General features: G+C 43.5%; 1 protein-coding gene across 2 annotated transcripts in view; it reads right to left on the bottom strand.

Moving 5' to 3' along the window:
- The window catches only part of CRHR2 (corticotropin releasing hormone receptor 2), a 151614-nt gene that overhangs the window by 103502 nt on the left and 35894 nt on the right, over positions 1-12218 (bottom strand). Inside the window, exons 1-2 of one of the 2 annotated variants that reach the window (XM_059473256.1) lie at positions 2291-2408; positions 2026-2145 (exon numbers count right to left, since the gene is read on the bottom strand). In XM_059473256.1, coding sequence (XP_059329239.1) covers positions 2026-2145; positions 2291-2408 — 238 coding nt within the window. Of the gene's footprint in view, positions 1-2025; positions 2146-2290; positions 2409-12218 lie in introns of those variants that run through there. The other variant, XM_059473246.1, reaches the window with a different exon arrangement.

The raw sequence follows: 12218 nt of genomic DNA, 5'->3' as shown, positions 1-12218 counted from the left end.
ACACAGCTGAGGTTTTCAGCACAATCAGCCTCATCACAAATGAGGCAGCCCACAAACCAACTTGGGGAAATCATGCAAGTGGTCAGACTGTGTTAGTATTTGGTTTTCCCAAATTCTGGACATGTTCTGCATGCAGAAATTTTATTTTTCAAATGCCAAAAGAGATTGCACCTGTGTATTGACACCTCAACCTGCTCTCCTAGTGCTTTCCAAGCTTTAATCCCTTAACTGCTATTTCCCAAGGAGCTACTGATTCCAAAATTTGACCAAATTTTGATATAGTCCTTCCCTCTGTTTTCTGCACTACATCTTGGAGGGACGACATACATGGAAGTGTATAAGATCAACAGGAGGCAGCTGCTCACATTTTAAGTTGAAAGGAGAAAAATATCCATTTCCTCAAATAATAATGCTTCAGCATTTCAGTAACATATTTCTATTAGTCTTCAATTAACATGCCATTGTTTTAAGAGCAAAAAATTTAAGAAAACTTATTAGCAGTGCAATACAAGCATCAGCCACCACTGAGAAGGAGAAGAGCAGTGAAGAACTTTAAATCAGGTCATTGATGAACTAGTGCAAGCAGAATTTATAAAACAGAGTTTATAAAAACTAAACTGGAGTATTCAATTTTTTTTTCTTTCATATACAAGAAAAACATTTAAATTCTTTCCACTGTGTTCTGCACTGCCCTTAATTCTCAGAAATTTTCTTCTGGTCTCAGCTGAGACTTGTCCAAGCAGTGAAGTACCTGCTGTAACCAAAGCCAGCATCACCCAGCCCATTCCAGGCTCCCTCCTGTTCTATTGCAAAGACCCAGGTCTGAGATTAGAGGGCTTTAGGATGATTTTGCAGTACTATGAGGCAACTTTTACTCTGCTCAAAGCCTGTCCCTGACAACAAACCTGGCAGGGGACTTTGTTTCACAGAGCCAACGCACCAAACTTCTGGCCAGTTACCTGACCATGACACCTAGAGCTGGGGAAGGAATAAATTCACTTTCTACAAGTTTAAAAATAAGATCTAAAATGTCAGGGTCACTCTTTTACAGGATGCTGGCCCCACAAAATTAACACTACCTGCAAGTGAAATCACCAACACCCAAGCAAAAGTTTAGAGTGAAACATGGAATGAAATGATCCCTACATGGAATGAAATTATTCAAAACCACACTGAAAAAGTGAGTGACAAACAAGTGAGTGCACGTATTTGGAATTAATATGTTTAAAAACTCTTAATGAAAGGTCCAAAGGGTATTGACAGATAAGCAAAAGGAAATGAGTGCCTGGGTCCCACAGCCTGAATAATAAATTTGTAGTGAGTCATCATGATTGTTTACCTCGAAGAATAAAGCATCCAGGAGATTTCTAAGGAGCCCCCATGCTCCCTTGCTTTGAATATCATCTGCTTCCTGATTTCCTCTCCTGTCTCCCGTGCAGAGCTGATGCAGCTCCAGCCTCAGCAGCCAGTCCCTGATGAAGTTGCTAAAACAGATTGCAGCCCTCAGCCTTCTTTCTGTCTGAGACATCCAACTCCCAGCAGCGTCTGAACTCCTGCTCACACAGCCTGGAAAAGGCACTGACTGTCCTTTGAAAACGCAGTTTAGGTGGTGGGATTAAGTATTCCATGAGCCAAAGGTTGTCTAATTATCCAGGTGGGTGAAGCAGTGGTACGAACACTCTGAGCTGTAGGCAGCTACACATGCACAAACACACAAAGCACAACAAACCCTCCCCAGACTGCAGAGGATATTTTCTGCCTGGATCTCCCTAAATGTACTCCAGCAAAGAGGAAACAGCGTCCACAAGTCTGCGCTTTTGAGAAATCTGCATCATTCCAGGCAAAAATTTTGAATATACAGGCTGGAATGTGGAGGAAATGTTGATTCCCAAACAAACTTTTTTTTTTTTTTTCTTTTATTGCTAATTTTTTTTTTTTTCTTTAATGGAAATGGATTTTGGGCGTCCCCAGGCGCCTTCTGAACACGAGATCTGCGGGAGGGAGAAGAAAGGAGTTTGTACTTACTGGTGGTGTTGTACTTGATCCCATTGAAGAACTCGGGGCAGGGTCTCTCCACGAGTTCCCCCGCAGATGTTCTGGGCCAGCAGGTCCCGATCTGGTCCGTGGTGGCATTGCAGTACGGACCTGGGGTTAGGAAAAAACGGGACAGAAAAGCAAAAAAGAAGCGGTTCAGAAAGCACAAAAGCCACGCACTCTGCATCACAAAACAAACCCAATCTCAGCACTTCTAAAGCTTTTCCCGAGCTCCGCACCAGGTAACAATCCCTACCATCAAAGCCCAGGAAAGGCAGAGAGGAACTCTCTAAAAAAGTCTCGTGCAAACGATCCAGGAGGCTGCAGTTCACATCAAATTCTTCCAGGATGAACTGAGAGATGGTCACATCCATTATTCCCTCTGGGACTGCTGGACTGGATCAGGCTCCTTCGCCCCTTTCTGGCTGCTGTTTTTTGGTCTTCTTTAGTTTTTTTTTCCCCTTTCTGGGGCAAGAGGAGCATCAAGGCGCGGGCACCCCGCAGTCTGGTGCGTTCGAGCCTCGGCTGCTCGCACAACTTGGCTGGGGCTGCGGCTGCCTGTGCGGCTCAGCCCTCCGAGCTGCTCCTGCCTTTAAATCCAGCGGCTCGGGAGCCAATGGCATCGGGCTGAGCCCGGAGAGAGGGGCTCTGCTCTCCCTGCTCGGTGTCCCCGGGCTCGCAGATGCCGCCTCACCGTGCCAGAGCAGCGCTGTGCTGCTGCATCCCCTCCCTCCTTGCCTCTCCCTCCCTCCCTCTGACACGCTCAGGCACAGTCTTATTGTTAGCTCCGGGGATGAGAGCTGTGGCAAAGGAAAAAAAAAAAATAAAAATACTCGCTGCAAATTAAAGCCAGGGAGAACAGGAAAAGCTATCAGAGCAGGAGAACTCCTCGGGTTTTGTGTGGAGTGAAGCAATTCCTGCCTTTGCTGTGTGGAACTGAGGATGAGCAGGGATGCTGGGGCAGGGGGGGAATGAGTGACCTGGCCCAGGAGCTGCTGTGCAGGCCTTGAGAAAGAAAAGAAATAATAAAGGAGATGATCTGACAGAAGAGAGGTATTGGGATAAAGGTATCTGGAGTAATCATAGAATCACAGAAGGCTGGGGTTGGAAGATTAAAGATCATCTCATTCCAACACCTTTCAATAGACCAGGTTGCTTCAAGCCCCATCCAGCCTGGTCTGGAGTAAAGAAATCTGGAATAATGAGCCTCAGAAGAGGCACAGTAGGCTGTAAGCACCAAGGGAACACATCTTTTAGCCCCTCACATGGATGGGATGGGGTGGACAGTAGAGTAGGGCAAGGCAAAGAGAGCTCTGAATCAAAGGATGGATCATTCAGGGGAACAGGAAGAAAATAAATGCCCCTCTGACTTTCCAGTGGTAGGAGAGGGCAAGGTTTTCAGAAAGGATGAGCACCCACACTGACCAGGAGCAAGAGGAAGAACCTTTAAACCAGAAAATCCTGGTGTGGGGAGAGAGGGAAGAGCAAAGGGCTTGACAAACTGAGGTCGGTGTGGGACAGGAGGAGAAGGGAAGGAGGAGAAGTTGGGAAGGAGCTGCCCAGAAGGCTGGCAGTATTTGGGAAATCAAAACTCAGCAGAGTGGGAACTGGGTGAAGGGCTGCACTCTGGGCCATGCTGCTCAGACCTGACCAGCCTTTCTGACTTGCTATACCAAGCTATGAGGAAATTCTTAAAAAAAAAAGTGTTGCTGAGGATAATTTATGATTACAGATTCAGAAGGATTTTGGGAAGCAAACAAAAAACTGGCCTTGTAAGGGAGTAGACCAAGATCAGTAGATATGGAAGTGGCAGAGAGGAACGCAGAAAAAGAAGGCAAAGACAGCAAAATGAAACATTTCCAGTCTGTTCACAGTTTTAGATAGGACAAGGTGCTTACACTGAGCTCAAAGCAGTAGTACAGCACTTCCTATAACATTTATCCCCCACCCTGCAAAGGCCTGGACCTTCCTTTTTTTCATATTTAAGACTGAAGGGCTTTATTCTTCACTTTTGAAGGACTAAAAGAATTGTGGCATCCAGAGAGAGAAAAAAGAAAAAATAACTGGGTTAGAACAACAAATAAATTAACAACATGCACTGAGGAGAGAACCAGCCAGGATGTTATTTTGCCATCTGGGAATCTGGAGATTTTTTAACATTTTCAGACTGCAATGGCAGGGAGGGGAGGAGTGCCACTGTGGTTTTGGGATAAGTATTTTTATTTGAAATATGTAAAACCCCATGAGAATAACAAGTGTACAAACTCTCTAGGCACTGGGATATCCCGAGGAAGTGAATGCATCTCTCTGCTTCCCTCTCTGGAGCCTTGATCTCCCTCCCAAGTGAATGTTCCCAAAACTGCAGCCCCTCTGGAGAAATCTCAATTGCAACAAATCAACCCTTCTCAACACCAACAGATCTCTTTGTCCCATGCACCTCTAACCCCAAAAAGCAGGTGAGAAAATTTTTTTAGCATCAGTCTAACATGACCACGACCAACCTACTGGCCGGCTTTGAACAGTGCTTTGAGGAGAAAAGCCTTTTTCTTCAGCTTCCAAGAGTGAGGGACAAAGGGTGCTCTAAACCCTCATTTTCTCTTTCCTGACAGTTCATTTGAGCTCATAAAATTCCTTTTTGTCCTCAGGGGTGGCTTTGGGACCTTCTCACAGGGCAGCACCTGAATGTACCTGTGGCTGCTCCCACACAGGCAGGAATGAGCAGTCAGCAGGACACTGGTCCAGGATGTTCTAAGTTTATTTTTTTTCCTGCTTCTGCTGCCTCTCTGCAGGAGAAAAATCACACAGCCTGGCCAAAAGTCTTCATTTCTCACCTACTGTCTGCCCTTTCTATTTTTTCATGCTGTTTGTTCAGCACACTGGAATCAAAATCCTGCTAAGAGGCTTTGGGCACTGGAGTTTCCTGAATTTTTTGAGGAATGCATCACTCAATAAATTACAAAAAAAGAATGACAGTTTCAAAAAAAGTAACTACTTTTAAATTTGGTAAATGTTTTATGTTCCTATTTCTGCCCTGTGTTTTCCAGAATAAACTCTTGAAGATTTTTCAAATGGTTCAAATATTACAAAGTCAAACAATAAGCTGGATTTTATTTCAATTCTGTTGTTTATAGTGGTTAGCACCTGAAACAATAGCCCTGAATTAAACTAAATATTTTTCCAGGATCAGGAGAATGATTTCTTCATTTAAGTGACAAGAGCTAGAAAATCTTCAATCTAAACTGATTTTCATCTTTTCAGTTCAAATTTTAGAAAATCTTAGAAGCATTATGTATTGTACAATCCTGTTGTGTTCCATATATTTAATAATAATAAAAAAAACCCACTGCAAAAATAAATATAGAGGGGATGAATGTTGAGGATTAAGTCTGAATGAAGAAAATAATTTATTGTTTCTCAGTCCACAAATCAGCACCATTCTTTAATAATCCCAGTTCTACTGTAACCTCTTGATGAAAAAACTGCTTTTGCAGCTATCCCAGGGTACAATTAACCACTTCACCAAAGTTTCCCTCTGAGTGGATCTCGTGACATCCTGACTCTGTCAGTTGGACTCATTTGATGTGAAAATCTTGTTCTTTATGCAAGAAGCAAATTCAATGATATGAAAGACTGACAGAAATCCTGCAGCTGCTGACACTTCTGCTTCCCTGCCGATGCCACGGTGCACATGAGAAAAATCAAACCTTGCCAGGCAGCAGAGATCTGCCTTAGAAATTCCTCAGCATCCCAAGAAAGCTGGGATTTGGTTCTTGGCAGCCAGGAAAACTTTGCCAGCTTCCAAGTGGGCTCATTCCAAAATGCTGTTATTCACTGGTTGGTTTGGGTGCATGTGCAAGGCTCTGGAAGAGACAGACAGACAGACAAAGGGTCTTACTGAGCTCAGCAAGACCCTTTAAAGAGGACTTATTAAAAGTTCACCTGCAGTTCTTCTGGGAAAGGAAAGCAGTTCTTCTGCTCATAAATGGCAATGGAAACCTCTGTATGTCAGCCCTCCCACCACTGCTACACAGCTGCTTTCTTCATCTCCAACCCACTCCAAGCCACAGCTGATGGAATTAGCCAGAGCACAGCTTTTCCTTCGCCCCACTAACAGTGAGGACCAAGGATGAGATGTGATTACCCAAAAACATCCAAACTCAGCTCTGTGCAGACTCAGGCAGTCACTGGAAGTGTTTGGAGAGGGTGGAAGGAGCTCCAGAACCACCTGAGTTCTCCTCAACCTACACAAAACCAAGAAATTCCTTGGTGTATTTCAAGAATCAGGATGATAACTGAGAGGAAGGGAAAAAAAAGCCAAAAAAAAAAAAAAAAAAAACAAATAGAAAAAAAAAAAAAACAGAACACAAGTTCTCTCCTCATTTCCCCTCTTCAGAGAAAGAAAAGCCTCTGTTTTCAGCCTCCCACCACAGTGACAGTTTCATCACTCTTGTTCTCTGTCTGTCAATGTGAAGAGCTCCTGCTCTCCAGGCACAGCAGTCACCCTGTGCTCTGCTTTGTAGCAAGGCTCATGGCAGGAAATGCACATCATCTGTCCATCTGGTGACACCAATGTCCTTGTACCTCAGTGCCATTTGGCTTTCAGGAATTTCACCTCACCAGTGTGGAGGTATCACACTGAGTCACAGTCCCAGTGCTGGTTCTTCAGCTCTCTTCCCCTAACCTAGGTCTGTATGTCCACATCCAGACTCTCCATCTCATGTATAAACTGCTCTGTTAACTCACTCATGGAGCTGTCACTTCTAAATATGAGGCTGGAGAGTTTCAACTGGCACAATAATTTTTCTTCTCATCTCCTTTTCCTCTATGAAAAGTGTCCCCCAGTAATCCTGTGTTGTTGCAATGACATTCCAGCATCAACCTTTCAAGTTACTGGGACTTTTCAGCTTGGTAAGGAATGCAGAACTTTGAGGAAGGTATAAATTTACCCAAGTGGCTTCTGGGCCACAAAACTCAAGGCCCTCCTTCTCAAGCTGCACTGTAAAACTGCTCTCACTGCACACCTCAAACGCAGTGACAACATGGCCATGAGCTGGTAGAATATTTATCTTCCCATTCCAGGTGTGTAAATGAAATTTTAAGAGTGGGAGCACGTTTAGACCATAGGGAGCAAGGTAATTTAAACAGCAAGAGATTGAGGACAGCTTAAGGATTTCCACAGACAGCTTCAGAACTGCCATGGATATGTCACATACGGCTGACTTCTCTGCCACACCACACCCTGGCTCCTCACAATGAATTCCACTCTGCTGCAGGAGTAGACTGCTCAAGAAAACCCCTTCTCAAACTGAAGACTACACTTTTAATCAAAATCTGGTCCTTTCTGCATCTACTTGAGACCTGCACTGAAAGTTCAGAGTCAAACTTGTTGTATGTGGAGAGGAAGATTAGACATAGATACATAGAGATCTTTGTTTCAGCTGATAGACTCATTTGTTAGAAACAGGAGACATTCTTTATTGCTAGAAATGAAGTATGACTCCACTGAGCAAAGATAAAATTAATAAATGCAGGTCTGTGGTGATGAATCTTTGCAGCTCCATTGATGCTAGAAAATATTTACTGGGGGTATAAAAAGATCCAACAGTGTAAATAATAAATGGCTTGTAGCCATTTCAATACAATATCAATATATTTCTTTTGGCACATTAATACACTTGTCATTCTCTATAGCTATAAAACCTGTGTGAGTGAATCATGTTACATGAGAGAAACGATGAGACACTGCAGGGAGATTACAAGAACACAAAACACACAAAAGAACCAACCTTGACACACTAATGAACTGCCAGAGCTATTTTTCTTGAAGTGAGCTGCTTTAGATGAATGTACAGAACATCAACCACTGCATAAGAGCACAGCAGCATTCCAGAATAACTCTGAATTTACACAGGGTCAAATTCAGAGTCAGCGCTTCACAGACATACAAAAACACAAAGGAACCCATCTGATATATTTATCTATGCCTGGCAATGGCCTGGTGCTCTGTTTACAGCATAAGCACAAAAGATAGCAAAAATAAAGAAGGTTAAGTCCCATTTGAACGAATTATGACCATGAAGATGTGTGCCATTAGTCCCACTCTTTCTGTCATATACAATGGGAGCACAGCCAGAAAGGATGTAAAGATTCAGGGGTCTTGTCCTGTTCTCCTCCTCAGAACACATCAGCCACAAAATTCCTCGGGGCTTAATTCAGGATATGCCAAACTTTTGCTCTCCCTGCCTCCCACTCTGCTTTGTGCTGCCTTTCAGTGCATGCTGGGAAGATCTGAGTAGTCTTCCCATGTAGCATAAACTGAGAGTATGTACAGAAAGAGAAGACATCAAAATGTCCAGAAGTCAATCCCTCATTTCCTCTGGAAACTCACAGGCACTGCACAGTGCCTGATTTTGAAACAGCAGGTAGCTCAGAAAGCACAAAGAGAGACAAATAACACATGGTAATGCTGCTCAGTATCCCAGCTCTAAAAATGACCCAAATCAGATGCTACCATGTCTTAGGCTGGAAATGCAAGATGTGGCAGGGGGTGTGCATTCTATTTCCATCTGTCAGAGCTGGGGCAGTTATGTCTGTCCATGGGGCAGTTTTTTCTTTCTCTCTCCCACAGCCAACCCTCCCTGCAGGAGATCTCTGCTGTCCATGGCCACTGAGTGTCCCTGCAGGGCTGATCCAATCCCAGCATCCCATGGGGAGATGCTCCGCCCAGGGGAGGAGCCAAGCATTCCTACCTGGATCCAATCTGAGCCTGGCACAGCACAGCAGCCTTTGCCCCCTGCACTGCCAGAGGAGCAGCTTTCTGCTGCCCTGCATGGCCAGAGGGAGCCCAGGCCCATCTGCAGCAGCCCTGGAGCTGCAGAGGAAAACTCCCCCCTTGTGCAGGATCCCTGCTGCAGCAGAGCCACAGCTGGCACTGCAGGAGGGCTGAGCCCCCCTGGGATGGGGCTGGGACACCCCCTGACACACAGGGGGCAGGGCCTGCTCTGACTCTGGTAATGGTTTTACGTTTTTTTGTACTATTGCATTTGTATTTTTAATTTTCCTATTTAAAAAACTGTTATTCCTATTCCCATATCTTTACCTGAGAGTCCCTTAATTTCAAATTATAATAATTCGGAAGGAGGGGGTTTACATTTTCCATTTCAAGAGAAGCTCCTGCCTTCCTTAGCAGACACCTGTCTTTTCAAACCAAGACAAACCAACAAAACCAGCCTGCTCCAAATTGCCATGATCCAATCAGCAGGGCTTCCTAAACAGCTTCAACAGAAGAAGTAAGAGAATTAACCCTTTGGGGTCTGGGCCCTGCCTTCATGGCCCAGCACACATGGTAGCTACAATGTCATGACTCCCAGTTTTAAACCATCGAATTCATATTTGTTTGGGTTTTCTTTGATGACCACCATTATGGCTTTGGGACCCTGGGCCAGTGGCTTCTGTACTCCTTTGGGCCCAAACTAGGTGGAAAATCAAGGACTTGTAACAGACTGAATCACTGTAGAGTTGCCAGCTCTCAAGATTGCTCTGACCCTCTGCTTTCCATGAGTTAGCAAAGCTGCCATTTATAGGCAAGAAGGATCTAGACTCTGATTCCACTGCCCAGAAGTGTGTGCCCTGCAAGATCTGAGGTATCCAGCATGTGTGGAACGGCCACATGAGGCTGGCAGAGAAACTCGGGGCCTTGGGAAGATGCATCCCTTCTGAAGCAGCAGCCACAGGGCAAACATTTTGTCCTCAGGCATCTCAAGTGTTCTGGGACACCTGGAGATAGAGTGGGCAAAACCTGGGCCTGTCATAAAAGGGAAGAATCCCATCAGCAGCATGGCACAGGGAGGCTTTCTCTGTTTTTACATAGGCTTTACTCTATGTAGTAGATTTTTATTAATTGAGTTAATTTAAATCATTCATAAATGTGGCAAACCTCCTAAAACACAAACAGTAGCACAAGCCTTGTAGAGCAACTGAAGTTTTCCTGACAGTTTTCTCCCTTTGGTTGAACTGTTATGTTTACAACACATCCCAGAGAGGAAACAAATTTTGGACACTTCCTTTATGGTGTCCCCAGTGCAAATGTTTCCAGAGATTCCAGTTAACTGAGGTGTGCAACCAACAGAAAAAAATAAGAACTTTTGCAGTGAGATTCACCTGATGAGATTGATTTTGTCCTCAGCTCTAACCATTATCCTGAGTAGATCTTTGCTGTCTATAAGAGGAACCAGCTTGGATTGATGTAAATGTCTGTATTAATCAGATTAATCCCATTCCAGATGCCCTGAACAAAGATCAAATTGTTTGCTGAGCTTTTCCCCACTGGCCCACCTCATCTCCTGGAGGGTTTGGCAGCTGTAATACCGTAACTTCGGGCATATCATTTCATAGGAGAGCAAGCAAAACTATTTGAAATTAAACACATCAGGAATAAATATGAGAAGAAAAATGTCCTGTTAGGACAGGACTATCACAATGCATTACATTCAGACATTCCATGTCTTAGATTTAATGGAATTATTTACCAGAGGAAATCAATACAACACAAACACTGTGTAATAGATTTGCATCTCTCTGCCAGCCACCACTCAGCAAACACCAGAGAAAAAGCCTGGAAATGAAGTGGCAGGAATCATGAGCAGAACACTGACTTTCAGTGTTCTGAGAATTCAGACAGGTTCTCAAACACATCATTTTCACCAGACAGTGAGGAGGATCCAGTCACACCAGATCCCAGCTGGAATGATTAGGCATGAAAATGGATTATCATAATATTATTATGGCCATGATAACTGAGAAAGAAAAATGTAATAATTGCCTGATCTGTGATTTTTAAACTGCTGCTGCACACGTTTGCAGCCCCAGAAGAACAGGGAGGATGTCAGAACATTAATTCCGCTGCAATAGCTTGTGCCTGTGTCTGGAATCAGTGACCTCACATAATTTTGGATACCTCCTGGGATAAAAAATCCCTCTGCAGATCTCCTCCCTAGCTTGGCTCACTACCCCTTGATGTTTTCACCACCAGGGCCAGTATTTCTGATTCTGCAGCTCAGGGAACTTCAGGGCTTGCATGGTTTAGGGTATTTGAGAGGTTCATAGAGGCAGAAGGATTCATCTCACCTAATTCCACCTAAAATTTGGGTGTCTAGACTAAATCAGGTTCTCTGACAGTCTCCAGGGAAATGGACACTTTCAGAGAATGATGATTCATTTAATTTGGAGACAAATATCTTCAAATTTACAACTCTCAGATATTTTGCTTAGAAGGATGTTACTCACCCCAAGATATGTTTGTACTTTGGAAAGAGCTGTCAACTGCTAACACATCACATATCTGAGATGGGTTTTGGAGTTTTACTTACATGTCTGACAGAAATTGAAAGCTAGGACTTCTTGCTGCTTTGAAATGCACACATTTGTTAAAATGCTATGTTTTTATTTGAATTTTAATGATCTTGTATAAAACTTATAGAATCCTGTTATTTTAAATCATACAATTTGAGCCACCTGTAAATTGTCTGTGCCCATTTTATGGTTAAGAACTTCCACAATAAGTACAAACCTTGAAAAACAGATTAAAACCTCAAAATCCAAGTTTTTTCTGTTCGTATCAAGGCATTGGATATGCAGCTCTCAATCTGTAACTGGTTCCATCAGCATTAGTTATAGTGGATTTTTACAAAAGCCATGGATCAATCCACAAGAATTCAAAGCAAAACTGAAATTAAAAAAAACCTGAAAACTGAAATAAGCATCAACATTGAAACAGATTTATTTCAGCATAGATGTAAAACATGGGTAAATGTCATCAACTAGCTGATAGTGGGATAGAGATTTTAATAACAGGTGCAGCAACAAATTAATCCTGGGAAGTGTGGCACTCCCAATCTGCTTGACAGCACAGCTGGGTTTCTTTCCCCAGGATGTGTTAATGTGGTTTTTATTTGGAAAACTGCACGTCTCACCCCAATGAATATTAAAGAATGAGTTTGGGGAAAACATGGAACATTCTGATTAAACATTTTGTCACTCACATGCTCTCACACTCAATTGCAAAGGCAAGATAACAACATCTCATTGCTAAGCAAGGGATGCTCCTCTTCTGAACTCATCAAATCTCCTTGTTAACCTTCCAAGTGTCCCACCACCCCCCAGAGTGCCCATCCATGATGTTGCTA

Source organism: Ammospiza nelsoni, chromosome 1 (genome assembly GCF_027579445.1).
Source record: "Ammospiza nelsoni isolate bAmmNel1 chromosome 1, bAmmNel1.pri, whole genome shotgun sequence".
Taxonomy (NCBI): Eukaryota; Metazoa; Chordata; class Aves; order Passeriformes; family Passerellidae; genus Ammospiza; species Ammospiza nelsoni.
This window is presented reverse-complemented; position numbering and strand designations above follow the sequence as displayed.